The sequence below is a fragment of the Mauremys reevesii genome, linkage group 6 (genome assembly GCF_016161935.1).
Source record: "Mauremys reevesii isolate NIE-2019 linkage group 6, ASM1616193v1, whole genome shotgun sequence".
NCBI classification, from domain to species: domain Eukaryota; kingdom Metazoa; phylum Chordata; order Testudines; family Geoemydidae; genus Mauremys; species Mauremys reevesii.
This window is the reverse complement of record NC_052628.1, coordinates 124,042,708-124,064,000: the sequence shown is the minus strand read 5'-3', so window position 1 is coordinate 124,064,000 and position 21,293 is coordinate 124,042,708. Positions and strand designations below refer to the sequence as shown.

The following is a 21,293-nucleotide window of genomic DNA, read 5'->3' as shown; positions in this document are numbered from 1 at the left end:
GTTTTTAAAATGTTTTAAAAGCTTCATTTAAAATTAAATTAAAATGCAGAGCCCTCCGGACCAGTGGCCAGCAGTGAGAGTGCCATTGAAAATCAGCTCGCGTGCCATAGGTTGCCTACCCTTGTACTAGGAGGTCTCATGTTTTAAACATTAAATTAGACACACAGAAAGGCATCCAAATTTAACCTTGAGCCTTCCACACTCCCCACTAAGGATCACTCTCTACAACTTGCAGACCTCCACTGACATGACGAACTTCACCCCTCCCCCACAAAAAAGCAACACAGGCTATCATGAGGAGAGAGATCTAACACTGTGAGAAGTCTTGACAAATAGAGCCAAAAGGCCCTTGTGTCAGCAAAAGACCAGCAGTGCTAATGGGCTCTGAGAAAGTTTAGCAAGCAGCAGTACAGGAGATGTTAAACCTTTGCTTATTAACGCAGACTGACTATCAGGGTTTTTCTTGTTAATTTTTCTCTCTGGGGGGTGCCGTTACCTTTTGAAAGTCCCAGTGTACAATATTGTTAAGGACAAGGAACAAACTTTTCTACATTTACTCTGCAAAACCATGTTGATAACATAAAACCTGAGTTAATCTGTCATTACTGGACTTTGGAGAGTTTGGCAGTGCTGAGTTCTCATCACCTTCAATGTTTGATTGTATAGTTAATCTGCATGGAGCCTCAACACACTGAACAAATTAAACAGCAAACCTGCAAAATGTCATCCCGCAGCAGCACACTTGCAGCTGAAATTCCATGGAGTCTTTCTAGAATATTACAAAACCTTTTAAGAGCGGGAACACAGGAACGTATTAGACACACTTGCCATCACACATATGTATTATTTGGTGTGAAAAATTGTGATTGACAGTTATGTTAGTAAATGAAAGCCACAGCAGTAACCTCTATTGGTTCTTCGGGCTGCTGGTGTGCAGAGACCACAGCCTACCATGCTGACCAATATTGTCTCATTGTTTCCTTGTACTCCCCTGTCTGTATCCATCTGTTGTCTCTTGTCTTATATTATGAGCAACTTGGGACATGGACCATGGTTTTTTCGTTCTGTGTTTGTACAGGACCTAGCAAATGGGGCCCATGACTAGGCAATTCAATAATATAGATAATAAAAATAAGTTATGCTCAAGGAAAGAGAGACAGTCACTTAAGACAGAATACATCTACTGCCCAAATCCCCTTCGCGCCACGTACACCTCGCCTACAAGATTACAACCAAGCTCAGGGTTATAAACTACAGGCCAGATTTTCTAAAGTGCTCCTACAATGCCTGAAGGGAGGTGCTGGGGGCTGAGCACTTTTTAAAATCTGGCCACTCCATTTCAACGTATTGAGGCTCCATGCAGATTAGCTACACAACCAAACACTGAGAGTGCTAATAGGACATAACCCTGCGTTGCCAAACCCTCCAGAGTACAGAAATGACCATATCGGCACTGAGCTCTTTGGAAAATCTGGCCCTATATGTTTCAGATTCTGTGACTTGATATTACTGTGCACTTTCATTCGCAAAGACAAACAAAAAGGAAACAGGCAAACCAATAAGTAGTTATTAGACCTGAGCTGTCTGTCAGTCTAGGTACCAAAGCCAATAAACCAACAGAAGTCAGCCCTACCTAACCTTGGCACTATAAACAGGAGATAAGCAAGTGATGCACGTGACAAGTACAACTCAGACTCTCTGAATGCCATACGTCTTAGTGAAGCCACAAGGACATTTCTGCAAAAGTTTGAGCTGTAGATGCGACATCACTAGCATTTCAGCTGAAACTTTCAAAGCAGCGGTGCCACCCAGCAGCATCAAGAGCTCTCGTTAAACAGCTTGGTTTATTTTCTGGTGAAATTTTCTACACGAATATATGGCATGTCACCCAATCGGCATGGATGTTTACTTAGAAAAGTGGAGCTGCTCCTTGAACTTGGATTAGTGCCTCCTTCCTATTCTTTCCTTTCTAAGTACAGTAATCCCCTCCAAAAGCAGTGATTGAAGTTGTAGCTCTTTCCTTGAAATGACTTTCAGAGAGGTATTATTAATCATCTTATCTAGAGCATGGAGATAGAGTCAATTAACATTTCCCAGCAGCAGGTGCAAGACGGTGTCACAATGAGGAACCAAAAAGTGAAAGCAGAACATTAATCCGAGCATCTATGTTCACTTTCTGAAAACAATAATAAAGCAAAACTAAAAACGTTGCATAGATGGGGAAAGCACCGTCCTCTCTGTTACAGTGTGTAAAGGGAGAGTAACCCCACCAAAGTCATGGAACGATGTTCAGGCCAAACTTGTGTGGCTGAAAGCAGAATCAGGCTCATGAAAAGGCCTGGGTAGCCTCGACAAGGTAATGCAGCCACACAGGGCATCAGCTTGTAAGCTTAGTCACCAGATTTCTGCACTGCAGGGCAAGAGAATGCTGTAGAGAGAGCAAGCTGAATTCAGAGGTAATGAAAATGAGGGGGAGAGAGAGGGAGAGTACATAACCTACAGATTACAATTTAAATGTCAACACTCTTAATTAACTCGCTGCTGATTATTTCTGCAGAAACATACAGTTTATCCCTTCACCCCAATCTCATCAGCTACCAAATGCCTCCACTGACTCCTACCCTGTTGCCAAAATCTCCTGCTTCCCTGATCAACTTTCACGATGCCGTTACACATTGTCAATACAAAAATCTGACACTGCAGGCAGAAAACGTGGGGACAGCATAAAATAAATGCAGTTTATATCAAAATAAACAATCCAGGGCTATTATTCACATTTAAGTCAATAAAAAGCGCTTAAGGCTGATTTTGCAAACCTAGGAGCCTAAAAGGAGCCTCCTAAATCCATATTTAAGTATATTTAAATAGCTAAATAAATAAAAATCACAATCCCCTCCTCCTCCAGCCAGGCTGCCGGGGCTAGGCTCCATGTTTCCTCTCCCCCTAACCTGGCACTCAGCAGGGACTGCAGCGGCTCCCCTCTAGCTTGCAGCAGGGAGCAGGGGGACTGGCTGAGGGAGAAGCCTCCCCAGGAGGCCTGCTACCTGCATAGGAACAGCTTAAACTCACCTGTTCACTCCCTGGTTCAACCTGCGGGATTAGGGGCCATTTCTGGCATCCTTGTTAATTTGACTCACAGTTGTTTGGGGCGGAGGGAGGAGAGAAATGGATGTGACAGTGACTTTTCTCCTTCCACTGGCTTTTATTAGCTCTGGATTTAAGCTGTGCAGCCAAATGCCTAATCTATTCTGCCCCTGCCTTGGTCTCACCCCTGACCCCCTCTCCCCCAAACAACTGTGAGTGAAATTAACAAGGATGTCATAAATGGCCCCTAATCCCGCGGAGTGAACAGATGAGTTCAAACTGTTCCTATGCAGGCAGCAGGTGTCCTGGGCAGGCTTCTCCCTCAGCCAGCCCCCCTGCTCCCTGCTGCAAGCTAGAGGGGAGCCGCTGCAGCCCCTGCTGAGTGCAGGGGGTCAGGAGAACGTGGACCTTAGCTGCGTCGGCAGCCTGGCTGGAGGAGGAGGGAGGAGAGAAACCAGTGTGACGGTGAGTTTTCCCTTTCCAAGCTTTTATTAGCTTTGAGTTAAACTGGTTTTTATGCAGTCAAAAAAGGTGAAAGTAAGCCAGTACTGAATGCTCCACTTATTTGCCAGGACGCTGCTCCACCTTTTTTTACCGGTCCTCCGTACCGGCCTGTATCGGCTTACTTTCACCTCTGATAACACTCAACCCTTGATTATCCCTGTGCTGGAGCAGTGCTGACAGAGCAGTGCTATCCTGCCTCAATCTTTTGAGGGCACAAAGGCGACATGCCTTAGGACAATGAATGACACCATAAACCATATTGCCAGCAGTTTTCTTTAGGTGCCTGTTCAACACATCTGCCTAATTAAACTTGTCATTGCCACAGTTGGGCCTAGTTCCAGTGAGATCTACACAACACGTGCATGGAGCAGGCTGCCATTTCTGTTCCGCAGAAGCAATGCACTGAATTAAAACGGCATCATTCATCATTAAACAGAGAATGTAAGCAAGTTTCATTGGGCACTGAAATACTTCTGCTGTCCTAAGAAGCAATTCTGGAGGGCATATTGCCATCTGTGGCAAGTTTACCTATATTACATACCTTCTTAGGTATGTTCTGACTGTAGAATGAATGCCAATGCTTGGGCTGTCAACTCTTACATCTTCTTGCCTTTCTGTAAAGTGCTGTGGATGTACTGGAAGTCTGGGTGAAACTCACCTCTCTGTGGAAGGACAGCCCATGCACTATAACAACCACGTCAATCCCACTTAAGTCTCACCTAGACTTTGCCCTGGGCCTGTGCAAAGCAGTGAGCATCACTCTACATGACTACACAACATATGTGTTTCAGGGGGAGCAGGGTTGATGCTTTCCAGAACAAACCTTTTTCCAACTGCTCCTCCACCTTGTTTTTTTTTTTTTTTTTTTTGAGAACTCTAAAGCCTCCTTGGGTTTGCAGCAGCGATTTGAAATGTAACAGAGAATAGCTGTCAGGTCAGAGAGCAACTTTTGGCTGTCCTCATGGAAATCCATTCATTGGCCAAGTTACAACATGTTGAAAATCATCATTTGATCAGCATAATGCTCCGGAGAGTTTGCTATCAGCTCACTGCCACAAATTGGGAACATTCTGCCTGTCTCACTAAGCCCCCCTCACATGTCCCATGTGCACCAAGTATGCTCCACAGTGTCTCTCTATCGAAACAGAAAACCACAGCCACAACCTGTGGGGACAGGAGAGTCTGTTCTTCCCTGGTAACATTCCCTCCCAGCAATTCCTGCCCTATGTCTGGAGAATTTCACAGGCACAGGAACTATGGGTGTGAGGTTTTACCCAGGGTCATCGCTGCCGGCCCTGCACCCAGGGTCCCAGCTGCTGGCCCTGCACCCACCCCTTGCTGTGGCCCAGCCTCAGCCCTTTACCCCATCTGCGTCCCCCACCTCCCGGAGCCACAGCCCTGATCCCAGCCCCAGCTCTAAGGGGCGACTGGGGGTGCAGGCAGGGGTAAGGGGGGGCACAGCTCCCCCACTCTAAAAACTGTTCCAGCGCCACTGTCCCTTCTTCTCCATAAACTGTGCTCTCCTGCTGCTGTTCAGCTCCATTTAGTGCCTCCTGAACCAAACCATTTTCTGTCTCTCCCCATTAGTGTCTAATGCACTGAAAGAGGCACAAGCCCCATGGACAAAATAGAACATGATCATGTAATTAAAACCTGTTTCATAATGCGTACGCACCAGGGGGCTGATTTAAGGTCACAGGGTCAATCATAATTCTGGCATTTCCTAACTTTTGAATGCTTGACTTTGCTACCTCAAGAACATTCTTTAGCATATTTTTGTATGTATTGATGTTGTATCTCATGTAACAAGGTACTATTAAGTATGTACTAATGACCTGGAAAAGTATGTTGGGGCAGGAAACAGTAAAGTGACAAAATCTGCAGGTGGCACAAAATTATTTAGATCTGTCACATCTCCAGAGGGTTGTGAGACACTTCAGAGGGAGCTAACAAAGCCAGGTGAATGGGTAGCAGAATGGTAGATGAAATTCAATGCAAGGTAATACACGCTGGAAGAAATAACCTGAACTATTTATATACCCCCTTGAGAGTGCTAAATCAACTGTAACCACTCAGGAAAAAGAGTTGAGACATGATTTTCAGAAACAGGAGCCAACAGTTAGGCTCCTAAGTCCATATTTAGGCACCAAAAATATGTGGCCTGATTGTCCAGAGCACTGGGTGTCCAACAGCTCCCACAGAGGTTGATGGGAGATGCTGGGTGCTCAGTGGTTTTGAAAATGAGGCCTAATTATGGATTTAGGAGCCTGACTCAGAGCCCACATTTTTGAAAATCTTTGCCTTGTAAGATAGTGTAGACAACTCAATGAAAATATAGGTTCAACATACAGTAGTGATCAGAAAACCCCCCCAAAGATTTAAGGCTTTATTAAGAAAAAGAATAAAGAATAATAGTGACTATCTGTTGTTATATACATTGATGGAGTGGCCACATCTTCAGTGCTTTGTTCAGTACTCGTCACCCCATCTCAAAAAAAGGGTGGAGCAGAAATCGAAATGGTCCAGAAAAGGGGTAGAGGCATCGAAATACTTCTATATAAAGACAGATTTACTGGAGTGGAAAGATTTGGTTTAGGGAGGAGTTGAACAAGAAGTTAAGTGATAGATATACATAAAATACAGAATGGTACAGAGAAAGTCTGGTACTCCTGCTTTGTCTCACAATGAATGTAAAAGGAGACACCTTGTGACAGATATGTCGATTTCCTGCTTGGGAGACCTTACTGAATTAAGTTTAAGTACCTTTGGGGTCCACCGAATTAAATGCAAAGGGTATGTGTTATTGTGGGCTAGGATTGTATGTAACCTCTCTATGGGGGAGATGTTATGGGAGGCCTGGGAGTTCAAGGACTATACTGAAAGTGTGCTAAACAAGAATGGACTTTTGGGACAATAAGAGTGAAGTGGATGTCTTAGGCCTGGTCTACACTAAGGGGGGGGGTCGAACTAGGGTACGCAAGTTCAGCTACGCGAATAGCGTAGCTGAACTCGAAGTACCCTAGTTCGACTGACTTACCCGTCCAGAAGGTCGACTCCGCCACTGCCGTTCGCGGTGGTGGAGTTCCGGAGTCGACTGGAGCGCGCGGGGAGTTCGAACTATCGCGTCTTGATTAGACGCGATAGTTCGAACTCCGAGAAGTCGAACTCACCGCATCGACCCGGACGGTGAGTATAGACCTACCCTTAGTTATCAAGGATTGAACCTGGGACTTTTACATGGGCTTCTGTCTAAGCAAAAAAGAGCCAGCTCCGTTAGCCAAAGCTAAAGCCGGCCCAGACACCAATAGAGGGGGGACACAGCACCACCTGAAGGAGGTTACAATGCCACACACGCTAGTCTACTTCACCCTCCCTTATTTTTGAGTGGGAAGGGGAACTTCCCCACAGGCTCATCAGACCCCCAACTCGTCTATATATACACTGGCCTGTATGACAGCTTGTATGAGGCCTGTTTTCCTCCCTGGCTCTTGTACAGTTGTAGCCCTTAGTAAGAGGGTTAGAATGAAAGTGTCACCTTAGCCAAATGCTCTCATTTTTCAAACAAGACACCCTGGACTTGAAGTTGACCTAGGGAGAGGTCAATGCAAATTCCCTACTTCCAGTTATGCAAAAACCCAGCCCTTTGAAGCTACTTCCTGAGAAGAGGGTCACTCTGCTAATTACCTTCTCCCGGAGACTGGAGATGAAAGGCCAAGATGTATAAAGAAATGGCTAAACTCCCCTGCTGTGGTTCTAGTTCTGAATCTGAGACAGTTATGACCTGTAGTCACGGAGTGAGCCCAGGTGTGGGTGTTGAAGGACTGATACCTACCAGAGCCTGAGGTGGGAGCTGGGGGTGACCTCTGGTAAGCTTTCTTAGCATGTGTGTAGATTCTTTTTTGTTTTAATATGTTTGCTCTGTAGTGATTTCACCATAATAAATGTGCTTGCATAGAGGGAGCTCTGCGGTAACTTCTATATGCAGCCAATATACCGGTCCTAGCTTCTAGAAATAAAGCAAAGAACAGATGTTGGCCTTTTAGGCAGCCTGGCTTGTTGGGGATATCCCAGTGAAATACAGAGATCTATGCTGCCTTTAAACCCCCATCAGGAGGGAGTGAGATGCGGGTCTTCACCCAAGAAAGTTGACAGCTGGGAGCCTAAAGTGGGTGCCCTTGGTGGACCACAGAGGGAGTATACAGGAGAAGTTACCTTGAAATAGTGACATACCATGAAACTGAAAAAAACATATCTATGTATCTAAAAAGGTGATATTTATTTTGTAACATATTACCTGTGGAATTCACTGCTGCAAGATATTACTTAACCTTCCCTGTGGATGCACCTTGATGTGGTGGGAAAGCTTGTGTGCTCCAATAGCTATGCCAGCAAGAGCTATAACTTCTGGTAGGGCCAGCCAAGCTGGACAGATCAACGGAGAGGGACCAGATGAAAGGCAGCCCGTTGGGCCTCTAGGTTGGGGGTTGAGCAATTGGCCAACAAGCTCTCCTTATAAAAAAGAGTGATCTTATAGCAACACAAAATAGCCTTGTTTGAGCCCTAAGTGACATTGGCAAAGATTCAGATTCAGAAGATACTGTATTGCTGAAGCAAGTAGCTTAGTAGGATATTCAGAACAGTTTTGTCATTAATATCACTTTTTTATTATTTGTATTGTGGTAGTGCCTAGGAACCCCAGTCACAGACCAGGACACTAGTGTGCTAAACACGAGGGACACAGAACAAAAAGACGATCCCCGTACCAATCTCAATAATATTCACAAGTCCATAAGACAGGACAGAAATGTTTCCAAGATACCAACCCTCATCCTTCAAGACATAAGCCAACTACTAGGTATCTGCAAACCGGAAGAGATAGCTCTTCTGCAGAAAAGGACCTGGGGATTACAGTGGACGAGAAGCTGGATATGGGTCATCAGTATGTCTTTGTTGCCAAGAAGGCTAACGGCACATTGGGCTGCATTAGTAGGAGTATTGCCAGCAGATTGAGGGAAGTGATTATTCCCCTCTGTTCGGCACTGGTGAGGCCACACCTGGAGTATTGCGTCCAGTTTTGGGCCCCCCACTACAGAAGGGATGTAGACAAATTGGGGAGAGTACACAACAAAAATGATCAGGGGGCTGGGGCACATGACTTACGAGCAGAGGCTGAGGGAACTGGGCTTATTTAGCCTGCAGAAGAGAAGAATGAGGGGGGATTTGATAGCTGCTTTCAACTACCTGAAAGGGGGTTCCAAAGAGGATGGATCTAGACTGTTCTCAGTGGTAGAAGATGACAGAACAAGGAGTAATGGTCTCAAGTTGCAGAGGGGGAGGTTTAGGTTGGATATTAGGAAAAACTTTTTCACTAGGAGGGCGGTGAAGCACTGGAATGGGTTACCTAGGGAGGTAGTGGAATCTCCTTCCTTAGAGGTTTTTAAGGTCAGGCTTGACAAAGCCCTGGCTGGGATGATTTAGTGGGGCTGGTCCTGCTTTGAGCAGTGGGTTGGACTAGATGACCTCCTGAAGTCTCTTGCAACCCTGAGATTCTATGATTCTATGATCTCCTTAAGGCATGTTATTGTAGGGTTGCCCACCGTGGAGGTGTTATATCTTCCTTTGGAGCATCTGGTAATGGCTAATATCAGAGAGGTAAGATAACACACTAGATGGACCACTGGTGTGTTCTGTTATGGCAGTTCTTATGTTACTAATCAAAATAATTAATAATGATGATGTCAGAATGATAGCCCAATAGACTCTGTGCATGTTCAAAACACAATTTCAATATTTTAATGAGGCCAGTCTGAGCAATGGACTACCTCAGTGGGTTATATAATGTTTCCCGAAAATAATCACTTATTAAGGTATTGGCATGTAAGGAAAGAAAAACTGAACTGATTTTGGAAGATTTCTGATTTTTTTTTCCATTAGCAGAACTGAGGTTAAAAAGTACAAACCAATTTGGAGAAAACAGGATTATTTTAAGCATCAAAAGCATAAAGTTGCTGTTAGAGTACAGGTGGTATAAAATATTCACAGCGACATGAAGAACTTTAAAGCTTTTAAGTCATTGATTTGCTAATGCAGAAGGCAATTCTTAAACTATAGATTTGGGCTCCTAGTTCAATGGAGTCTAATGTGTTCCCTTTTAAAATCCCTTTTAGTGCTTCTCAGGTGTGATATTCCTGTGACAGGATCCCTGGGTGCAGCCTGGGACCGTGGGACCGCTGTGCCCCCTAAACTCTCGAGCCTGGGCTGTCTCTCACAATGCCCTGCTAGTGACCAGCAGCAAACCCCTCCAGGAGCTGTGATCAATCAGCACACCCATCTAAAGTGCATGAATGCTCCCAGAGCCACACATGAATCACACAGAGAAAGGCACCAGGCAAATCCCCCCAGCTCGCAGCCTTGTACCTCAGGAAGACAAGCAGTGCAAGTTTATTAATTGGTTCACCACTTCATCAGTGGAATGTGGACATACACCAGTCTTTGCAAACCTGAGCAGATTTACCACACACTTCAGGCAAACTCACTGGTAAAGATAACAGTAAAATAAATGTATTGACTCCAAAAGATAGATTAAGTGATGGGCAAAAGGTCAGAGTTAATTACCAAAAGAAACAAAATATAAGCACACAGTCTAAACTCTCAACCCCATTAGACTGGGCAACAACTAGATTAAGCAGCTTTTCTCACTCCACTGGATACTGCAGTTCACAGTACACAGATTTCACCCTTGAAACCTGGGCCAGGCCCTCAGCTGGAGTCTTCAGTCATTTGAGTGTCTTTGTTGCTTGCAGCGTATGTGAGGGCAGGAGAAAGGCCAAGCATGGGCCTGCTCTGTTCTGTGGGACCCTCAGTCCCACGTGCTTGGGGAACACAAGTCCAGGCATGTCTGGGAGCATTGCTGAGTCCTCAGGCAAGGTTAAGCAATTCCCCTGGTGTGGCCTCATCAGAAGGGTCTCCCTCCAAAATCTATAACCTGGGATCAAGTGTACAGATAAAAGGTACAGAACTTCAGTATAGTCTCTGTTTCTCTAGAAGAGGCACATGGAGGTGGCTTTATGCAAAACAGAAATGGTCACTTTTAGGCAAAAGCTCCAAAAATGATGAGTGGCAAAATTGAAAGTCTTTCTACAAGACATGCTCTGAGTCTAGACCAACCACAGTTATTGGGGTAGGTGATGGTCACTAGGTCAAAACTATAGCCTGTGTTCTGCACAAAATGAGTTATACCTAGAAAAGGACATAAAAAGCAACAAGCATTGGTTCTTTAAATATATTAGGAGCAAGAGAAAGACAAAGGAAGGTGTAGGTCCTCTACTAAGTAGGAATGACAGCTAATAATTGAGAACATCGAGATGGCTGAGGTGTTTAATGCTTATTTTACTTCAATCTTCACTAACAGGGTTTAACTAGAAGGGGGAAGGAATGCAAGCCAAAATAGGGAAAGAACAGGTTAAAGAATATTTAGATAAGTTAGATGTATTCAAGTCGGTAAGGCCTGATGGAACTCATCCTAGGGTATTTAAGAAACTAGCTGAAGCAATCTCGGAAACATTAGCAATTATCTTTCAGAAATCCTGGAGGATGGGTGAAGTCACAGGGGACAGGAGAAGGGCAAACACCGTACCTATCTTTAAAAGAGGGAACAAAGAAGACCAGGGAATTATAGACCAGTCAGCTTAACTTTGATACCTGGAAAGATACTGGAACAAATTATTAAACAATCAATTTGTAACCACCTAGAGGATAATAGAGTTATAAAGGAATAGCCAGCATGGATTTGTCAAAAACAAGTCATGCCAAACCAATTTCTTTCTTTGACAGGGTTACTGACCTAGTCGATGGTGGGAAGCAGAAGACATGATTTAACTTGATTTTAGTAAGGTTTTGGGCACAGTCCCAGGTGATAGTTTCATAAGCAAACTAGGGAAATGAAGTCTAGATGAAATTACTAAAGGGTGGGTGCACAAATGGCTGAAAGACTGTACCCAAAGAGAAGTTATCAATGGTTTGCTCTCAAACTGAGAGGGTGTATCTAGTGAGGTCATGCAGGGGTCAGTCTTGGGTCCAATACTATTCAATATTTTCATTAATGACTTGGATAATGGAGTGGAGAGTAGGTTTATAAAATTTCAAATGACACCAAGCTGGGAGGAGTTGAAAGCACTTTGAAGGACAGGATTAGAATTCCAAACAAACTTGACAAATTGGAGAACTGGTCTGAAATCAAGAAGATGAAATTCAATAAAGATAAGCACAAAGTACTAGGAAGGAAGGAAAAATCAAATGCACAAATACAAAATGGGGAACAACAGGGTAGGGGCTAATACTGCTGAAAAGGATCTGGGGGTTATAATGGATCACAAATTGAATAAAAGTCAGCAATGTGATGCAGTTGCAAAAAACTCTAATACAATTCCGGCATGTATTAACAGGTGTGGTATGTAAGATTTAGGAGGTAATTGTTCCGCTCTATTTGGCACTGGTGAGGCCTCGGCTGGAGTACTGTGGTCAATTCTGGGTGTCACGCTTTAGGAAAGAGGTGGGCAAATTGGAGAGAGTCCAGAGAGAGCAACAAAAGTGATAAGAAGTTTAGAAAACCTGACCTATGAGAAAAGGTTAGAAAAACTGGGCACATTTAGTCTTGAGGAAAGAAGAGTTGGGGGGTGGGGGAGGAACCGATAAGTCTTCAAGTATGTTAAGGGATGTTATAAAAAGGACAGAGATCAATTGTTTTCAGTGTCCATTGAAGGTAGGACAAGAAGCAATGGACTTAATCTGTTGCAAGGGAGATTTATCTTATATATTAGGGGAAAGGGCCATTACTCTCTGGAATAGGCTTCTGGGGAGGTTGTGGAATCCCCGTCATTGGAGGCTTTTAAGAACAGTTGGACAAACATCTGTCAGGGATGGTCTAGGTTTACTTGGTTCTGTCTCAGTGCAGGGGGCTGGACTTGATGATTTCTTGAGGTCACTTCCAGCCCTACATTTCTGTGATTCTATGCACAGGCTGAACTAGATGATCCTAATGGCCCCTTCTGGCCTTAAAAATCTAAGAATCTGTGAAAAATAATATAATTAGAGTTAAATACAAAATAATAATAATGAGTAATTATATAACACGGCAACATCACACTCAGAAGCCCAAACAGATCAGAACAAGACCAAAATAAATGGCGAGAACTGGTGATGCCATATGCCCCTGGGGGTCCAGGAGGATACAGAAAGAAAAGACACTGTAAAAGCATGACCATCTGCCTTGGTCACCGTGCAAGAGGTATGTTTTGGGCTGGAAGGATTCTGTTCTAAGTTTATGATGTTTTCATTCAGCTGAGGGCACATCCAGCACGTTTACACTGCAGCTGAGAACGTGCCTCCCAGCCTGGCTAGACAGACCCATGCTACCTTTGTTCAAGCTAGAGCTCTAAAAATAGCAGTGTAGACCTTGCGGTTCTGGAGGAAGTTAGCAGCTAGTCACCTGAGTCAGCTGCCCACTGGCTTGCTTCCAGCTACAATGCAGACATACCCATATATATGTTCTGCAATTTCTCAAAAATATCATGTTTTGGAAGAATGAACACAATTTCCCAGAACTACAGAAATGTAGGTCTGGAAGGGGCCTTGATAGGTCATCTAGTCCAGTCCCCTGCACTGAGGTAGGACTAAGTATTATCCAGACCATCCCTGACAGGTGTTAATCTAATCTGTTCTTTAAAACCTCAAATGGCAGAGATTCCACAAGCTCCCCAGGTAACTTGTCCCAGTGGTTAACTACCCTCACAGTTAGGAAGTTTTTCCTAATGCCTAACCTAAATCTGTCTTGCTGCAACTTAAGCCCATTGCTTCTTGTCCTGTCCTCAGTGATTAAGGAGAATAATTTATCACCTTCCTCTTATAACAATCTTTTATGTCCCCCACTCCTTTTATGTCTCCCACTCCTCCTTCTCCAGACTAAACAAAACCTTTTTTTTTTTTCAATTTTCCTCCTAGGTCATGTTTTCTAGACCTTTAATCATTTTTGTTGCTCTCCTCTGGACTTTCTCCAATTTCTCTATATCTTTCCTGAACTGTGGCACCCAGAACTTGACACAGTACTCCAGTTGAGGCCTAATCGTGTTTTGCTTACAACACTCCTGATAATACATCCCAGAATGATGTTCCTTTTTTGCAATAGTGTTGCATTGTTGACTCATATTTAGTTTGTGATCCACTATAATCCTCAGATCCTTTTCTACAGTACTGCCTCTTGTGCAGTTATTTCACATTTTGTATGTGTGCCATTGATTATTCCTCCCCAAGTGGAGTATTTTGCATTTGTTCTTATTGAATTTCATCCCATCTATTTCAGACCTTTTCCCTAATTTGTCAAGATCATTTTGAATTCTAAACACCCAAAGCTCTTTATAAGCACTCCCAGCCTGGTATCATCCACGAATTTTTTAACTGTATTCTTTATGCCATTGTCCAAATCATTTATGAAGATATTGAATAGAACCAGACACAGAGCAGAACCCTGCAGGGCCCCATTCAATATGCCCTTCCAGCTTGGCTGAAATATCGATAACTACTTTTGAGTGTGGGTTTCCACCCTCCTTGTAATAGGTTTGCCAATGCTCCTAGTTTGTTTATGAGAAGGTCATGTGAGACAGTATCAAAAGCCTTACTAAGTCTATGTCTACACTATGGACCTTACAGCAGCACAGCGATCCCGCTGCAGCCGTCTGCTGTAAGGTCTCCCGTGTACCTGCTCTATGCTGGTGGGAAAGAGCTTTCCTGCCGGCATAATTAAACCCCTCCCAATGAGCAGCGGTAGCTATACCGATGGGAGATGCTCTCCCACCAACATAGCGCTGTCCACCCTGCTGCTTTTGTCAGTGAAACTTACATACGTCAGGAAGGTGTTTTCTGGCTTTTCGGAAACAGTGCCACTGGAATGTAATGGGAGGAAAGTCTCATTTTGTTCTCCACCCTTGCTGGGCTCAAAATGGCTGAGGGCATTTTGCTTGAACTTTGGGGGGCCGGGTGCGGGAGGGAGGAATTTGACTTCAAACAGAAACTGAGCATCAAAAAATTAACCTTAAAATGTTGTGTGAAAACAGGGGGTTGGGACGTAAACTGCTTTGTAACCATAATTACAGCAGGCATAGCCTAGCACACGCATCATGTATACTATATGTATCACCAGATACAGCATAAAGGCAGCACAGAGCACTGCCATATGATAAATCCAGTTTCAGGCAGGATTAAAGAGAGTTATTTCCCAATTGTGATAAAAAAATAAGCCCACTATTAAGAAGGTATAATGTGTTTGGGCAAGAAACTATTGACTTGTCTCTTAAAGCTGGCACCCTGCTCTCACGATCATGCAGCAACGGCAGCAACTACGTTTATGAAAGGAAAGCAGAACGAAACGGGCTAACCAGAAGTTGGTAAGGTGGCAGGCTTCTTATAAACACCATGGATCAGCAGTTCTCAACTAGGGTGGCACAACCCCTCTTCCAGATGTCCAGGAGTCATGAGTACCCTGCCCTTCCCATATTGCTAAGGAAGGAGGTCCTGATTTGGAAGAGTTTGAGAACCACTGCAACAGGCAGATTAGACCCATGGTAGTGAACGCTGCAAACAGCTGGAAGAAGAAGTAAAGCAGTAAAAAAACAAAGAGAGGGGACATTCACCAGAAAGATCATAGGCCATTTTTTAATGCTCTGTGAGAAAATCTAATATCCTGAGTACCCCTGCTGGTTGTATGGGGAATTCTCAGGTAGTAACTGACCAAAGAGGTCACCATCATTGCTCAGGGAAATGCAAAAAACAGACACAAACAATGTCCTGTAGAATATGGACAAACTCCTTCACTCAACTTTGCCTTACTCTGAATCTTTGCCCATCTGTAGGGAGATATAATAAAACAACCTGACTGGAGAGAATAATGAAAAAAATCAAAATGATTAAATTGATTCCCCACTCTATTTCTGCCTTTTATTCGTGTTTTATTTCTTCTAGCAGGAAGTTATTAGTTCCATTCACATAGTTCTCTTTGCAAAGTGTTTTATCTCATCAGCTTTATGAATATCCAATATATCTATAGTACATAAGTACGTCAATGATTAAATAAAACTAATATCAAAGTAGGCTTTTGCTGGAATCTCTGAAAGAGGAAATTTGCTATTCAGCAGGGAACAAGAAGAATGTAAATTCCTTAATAAACTTGCCCAGAGATGGGTACAAATGGCCAGTGGCTGTTCCCATGAGATGACTGTGAAGTGAGTTGTGAGAGAGGAGGTCTTGATCTAAATGGACAGTTATACACACCATAAAAACCATCTAGAATCATCACTCAACTTAACACTATCCAGCATCTCAGTTGGCAGCCTTGGAGGAGTTGCCAAGGCTGGAATGGGTACACAGATTGGCACTGGATTTGGACTCTACAATTCTGTGCCAAGGGCTGCAGACAGAGCTTTGTGACTGGCTTCTCCTCCTTCTCCCACCAATCCTTGAGGAGTGAGAACACTGCAAAGATTTTGAAAGTTCTCACAGGGGGTGCTCGGTACGACAGCACTGATACACAGATTCCTCTTCCACTCACACCTTCCTCTGTGTATCATCACAATCGTACCAGTTTTCTCATCCCACCCCTGCCCTGGAGGGTTAAAACTGGAGGATTTCTCTTTGCAAAGGCAGTTTTTGTGATGTGCACACCTGAGACTGAGACCACCAATTAGCCACCACATGGTAACACCTTCCAATCACTACCAGCCTAGCCTAATTTAGAATTAGTAACTTAGAGGTGGAAGACAACCTCCCCTCATTACAAAACTCTTGAGTCATCCCAGCCGTATGGAACAAAGTTTAAATGCCCACAACAAACATGGTGACTTATGTTATTTCTGCTTTACTCCTCTTCCCTCTGTTCAGAGACGCCAAGTACAGGAGACTCCTAGACTTTGATTTAATCTAAACGTTTATTAGACTTAAAAGCTCACACAATGGTGCTAAGGCTCTGCTGGGGCCAATGACATACTCCAAGGGTCATGGCTCCACATTCTAAAACCATTAGCCTGGGGGGAATGAAACTGTTTTCTATGCCCCTGTGACTTCCTTACATCTCTTGTGTGCTGTTTGTCCATCCCACACCATTACACAAAACCTGTTACCACAGTTCCCAGTTTCTGAAGTGCGAGGTCTGAATTCTCACAAGAGAACTACATTTGTGTTCTCATGAAGTCAAATGGAACCGCTGATTTGGAGGAAATGTTGCTGTTACAATACAGAATCAAAGATTTATGTTTTAAACGGGCAGCAACTAATATCAAGAGGGAATAGATATATTACAAATAAGGAATTTCCAAGCAGCTAATAACCTTTCCCTACCCACCATATCCTAGGATACATTTTAAGGTTTAAGCATAACATATACATTGAAAATAGCAGAAACATCTGGGGTTTATTATGACACCACTTTGCTAGTCCAGGGCATTGTACTAATCCCTGCAGGCCAATGCTCACCCTTGACCTGCCAAACACGATTACCGCAGTCAAGCAACTTCCCCATGCTCCACAGCTGCTCTCCTTCCCCCACTCCCATCAACAGACATTAGAGCTACTATCCTATAGCAACCAATCCAGAACTTTGGTTGCCATGGTCACTGCATGGGCTAAAAGATACGATCACAAGGATGATCAGTGGAGTCATTTTGCCAGCAATGCTGGGGGCGGGCAAAAGACACACAGACCCCCATAGTGCCTCCTGATCCAAGAGCCCAGAGATGTAAATCCCCTCCTGCTCTCTTATGCTCTTAGTGCTAGTGCTACTGAACAAACATGAATCCACACACCTCCGGTGACTCTTCCTTCCAAATCCCCAGTCATTCCATCCTCTCTGGGCAGAGGACTCCCTTCGCCCCTAAGCATCACTCATGCCCGGCAGGAGTGAGAGCAGCTCCTAGTGTCAAGAGGTGGCAACGTAGCTGCCTTCTCCAGATGAGCCCAGCTGGCAGGAGAGCTCAGGTGAGCAGTGCCGGGTAAAGCAGCTACAGAAACCCCCCTCAGCAGCTTGCCCCAACCAAAGGAAAGTTGGAGTGGGGGCAAAGTTGGAATGTTCACATTCCAGCTATTTACCCTGCTTACTTTACAGGCACTGAGGAAGTCCCCCTCCATTCTGAGTGTTCCCACCCCCACCCCCAAACAGGTATTTGGGCTAATTGTTCGAGCAATATTACATCCATTTCCCCCTCCTAGATTTTCCTCCTAGATTAAAGTGCATGCTCTTCTTTTTTTTTTTGGTTGACACTTGACTATATGCTGATTACAGTATTCTGTCCAATTTGTCCTGCAGGATAATTTGGAGAAGTGAATTTCTAAAAATAAGCCTGAAGTGTCTTGCTTTTTAAAAGTTCCATGTCTCAATAGCTTGGTAAAACCTCTGTGTTAGAAGAAATGATACTTACTTTCACTTTTTGTCTGTGTGTGTTAAATTCAGCCCGCCGATCAATTGAAATGTCTTCTTGGAGTTATGCCATGGTGAAAGAAATGTGCATTTAGAGAATAAATGGGCTTGATTCTCTGCTGGTATTAAGGGGATATCTAGATGATGTATTTAAATATAACCTCGATCCCTCTCTGAAGAAGCATCTGGCAATTCTGGTTTTGGATCTCCACAAAAACTTTATGAGGTCATGCGTTTTCCCTTCCCCCATTACTCCTGGCTGGAACTTTTACATGCGGCATGCTCAAGGAAGAGGCTTTATGGAAAATTTAGATACTAGTGCTTGTGAAAAAGACACAGTAAGCACCCAGACACTAACCCAGCCCTAAATTGGCAGCATTTTAACAAGGGGCTTCCTCAATGAGTGATACATGAGCCATTCCCTCCGTAGCTCATTCCCTTCTCTCCCAACTCAAAAAATCCTTCAGTGCTTTCCTTTCCTTTCTCACCTCAAAAAAATCAATCGAATCACACTCCAGATCCATCCAAAACTCCCCACACCTCAGACCCGCCCACCTATCCATGCTCCCCCACCCCATTATGAGCTTCTCTAGGCAGCTCCCCTATCAGCAGCGTCTCATAGAGGCAGCTGTTGGGTCACTCTGTAGCCTCTAGCTATAGGATGGCGGAGAAGCAGGTCCCCTCTGAGAATGGTGGGCTGGGTGGGGGCTTGGGAATATTTGCTGCTTGTAGTGAGTGGGTCAGCCCGACCTCATCTCCCCTAGCTGGGTCAGGGGAGGAAGGGAGTCCTTCCTGGCTTGCAGAAAGGGGATCTAGACTCATGGAGGGAAAGTGCCTTTTCTATCTTGTGTGAGAGAATTGCGGAGGAGGAAAAGGGGAGATTAGTGCTAGTGCTACTGAACAAACATGAATCCCCTGCTAACTAACGGGAAAAAAGCCCTGCATTCACATTCTGTAAGTATATTCCTTTACCTGGGTTATTGGTTTTATCTTATCTGCTCAAAGTTTATGGAATCAACATAAATGGGTGCAAAGCAGTTTTATGAATGTAACTGGCCTGATAACCATATTCCAAGCACTTGGTGCCTCAAGTTGTTACTTATTTTACAACAACTTCAAAGCATTTTACTGGTCTTGTTTATTCTGTGTCTCTTTGGGACTGATCAGAAATGGACTCTGATTTTTTCCAGGAAACTGACAGGCCCTGGTTAGAGAAGAAGCCTTTAGTTACACATTCACCATGAAACAAGGCAATCCAGTGACACCTGGCGTTCTGTTAATTTGTCAAGGGAGTTCTGAACCAACTAAAGTTTTAAAAAAAGGAAACTAGCTATTCATAACATTTGAACGTTCCCCTGCTGGGGGCTGATTTCTGCTTTTCTAGAGAGAATTGACTTCCTAAGTCTATCAAAAGAACATACATTAGTCAAAGATTTGTTCCTTGCTAAGAGTTAATATGGAAATAAAAGAGTTATTTGGGAAAAATACACTGGTCTCTCGCAGCAACCTTTATTTTTCTTACTTACGGACAACAGCGCTTTCCAAATCTGTGCCATCCAGCTGTTAGCAAATTTCACAGAACCACTCCCTAAGGGGGCTTGTCCATAAAAGCTCCAGCATTTTTATGTAACCACAAATTAAATACGGCTTAAATAAAAAGATGCACTTTTTCCTGACACATGCCTGGTGGAGGAATTCTGTGATGTAATAACATTCTAGGAGGGCTTAAAGGCAAGGCGCACTTACAACTGAACTCATCTACTTGCTGTAATTGTGATGGACAAGTTTTTGCATCTGTTTGCGCATGCCTTAAAACTGCACTAACAACTCTGGAAAGGTGAAACATTTTGCCATTTCTTTGCAACTCCTAAAAAAGTCAAGACAGAATGAGAAACTGCAGTTTCTTACTTTGCAGAGCCTGAGAATAAGATGACAAAGGTGCTGAAAACACCTGAATATCTAAAACCACTAAGTATACACAAATTCCACCTGTAAGTCAGGTTAATGAAATAAGTATCAACATTACTGTTTCTCTTTCTCCTCCTTATCCGCTGTCGCCCCAGAGGAGACCACACACAGAGCCTCAAACCAAAAGCATGAAGTCCAACCTAATTTCTTTCAAATGTTATGCTTGAAACACTGAAGTTTATTCACTGTTTTAGTTTAAATGGCTAATTATCTTTTTTCTTGTTCCCTGGCTCATTTAGAGCTAGGTGCTGAGGTCACCCGTAGACTTTCACTTACAGAGGATGGAAGGAGTGTAGACCTCTTTCAACAGGACTCCACTCCATCTCCAGCCTCTGTGAACTAAGGCCTCAATCCTGCAAAATGCTGAACACTGTGGTCCGTCTAGCAGAGCAGTTAAGCACGTGCTTAACTTTAAGCATGTGAGTAGTCCCATTGAAGCTAATGGGATTATTCATGTTCCTTACAGTTAAACGTGTGCCTAAGTGCTTGGCTCTTCGCGGGATCCAGCCTTGAGACCTCTGCACTTCTCCGGCAGGGGAATGAGGAAGGAAACGTGGGACTGTGCAATTGCAGTGGATCAAAATTCTCTGCAGAGGGGAGGAGAGAGCTGGGCCCAGTGCTCTCCCTATTCTCTGTACTGGTGGCACTGGTCCAGCTGCGCCGATGGCGTGCCCAGCCGGGGCTGAGCATTCCATCTCGCAGCTCACTGAGAAAATCTTTGATGAGGGCTTCCCACCTCCCATAATCAGCAACAGCAGATTCCTTTCCTACAGGGGGGCATGAAGGCCCCTGGGAAGCACACACAACTGTGGACCGAGTGAATAGCACTGGAGCTAATTAGCATCACAATCCATTCTTTGCCACTTCTGGAAGCAGTACAGAGCTTTTCCCTGTGGCCGGCCTTTTGCCCAGGAAGAGATGGGAACAATGAGAACAGGCTCTATTTTACCCTCCTCATCTGGCCTCTTCATGCTACTCAGAACCTGGTCATTAGCATCACAGGTCAGCAGCGATCTCCCTGGGGCAGAGGAGTGGCTCAGCTGGTGTAAAGCAGCAGAGCTGGGTCCCACGCCAACTGCCTCATCCTGGCACAGTGGGCAGGAGGTGGCGTGTCAGCATAGCCGAGCTCCAGCAGCTCTCCACTGATGGGGCCAGGGCAAGCTGGCATTAAGTTACAGCAACCGAGGCTGCTCTAACTCATGTGGAGACTTGGGCAGGTTGAGAAAGAAGGAGCTGTTACTGGTGCTCACTGACCTCCCCTTATGTGCTGAGCAGGTCT

The 21,293-nt window shown here is 44.3% G+C and overlaps 1 protein-coding gene and 1 long non-coding RNA gene across 10 annotated transcripts in view; one reads left to right on the top strand and one right to left on the bottom strand.

The window, feature by feature from the left end:
* Positions 1-21,293, bottom strand: part of NRG1 (neuregulin 1) — an 816,555-nt gene that overhangs the window by 213,724 nt on the left and 581,538 nt on the right. The window contains exon 1 of one of the 9 annotated variants that reach the window (XM_039543754.1): positions 17,107-17,326. The exons of the other annotated variants lie outside the window; for them this stretch is intronic. Coding sequence (XP_039399688.1) covers positions 17,107-17,185 — 79 coding nt within the window. The 5' untranslated portion in view covers positions 17,186-17,326. Of the gene's footprint in view, positions 1-17,106; positions 17,327-21,293 lie in introns of those variants that run through there. 9 annotated transcript variants of the gene reach the window in all.
* The window catches only part of LOC120407754, a 40,070-nt gene continuing 37,496 nt past the window's right edge, over positions 18,720-21,293 (top strand). The window contains exon 1 of the long non-coding RNA XR_005600232.1: positions 18,720-19,000. This is a non-coding gene — a long non-coding RNA (uncharacterized LOC120407754). The remainder of the gene's footprint in view (positions 19,001-21,293) is intronic.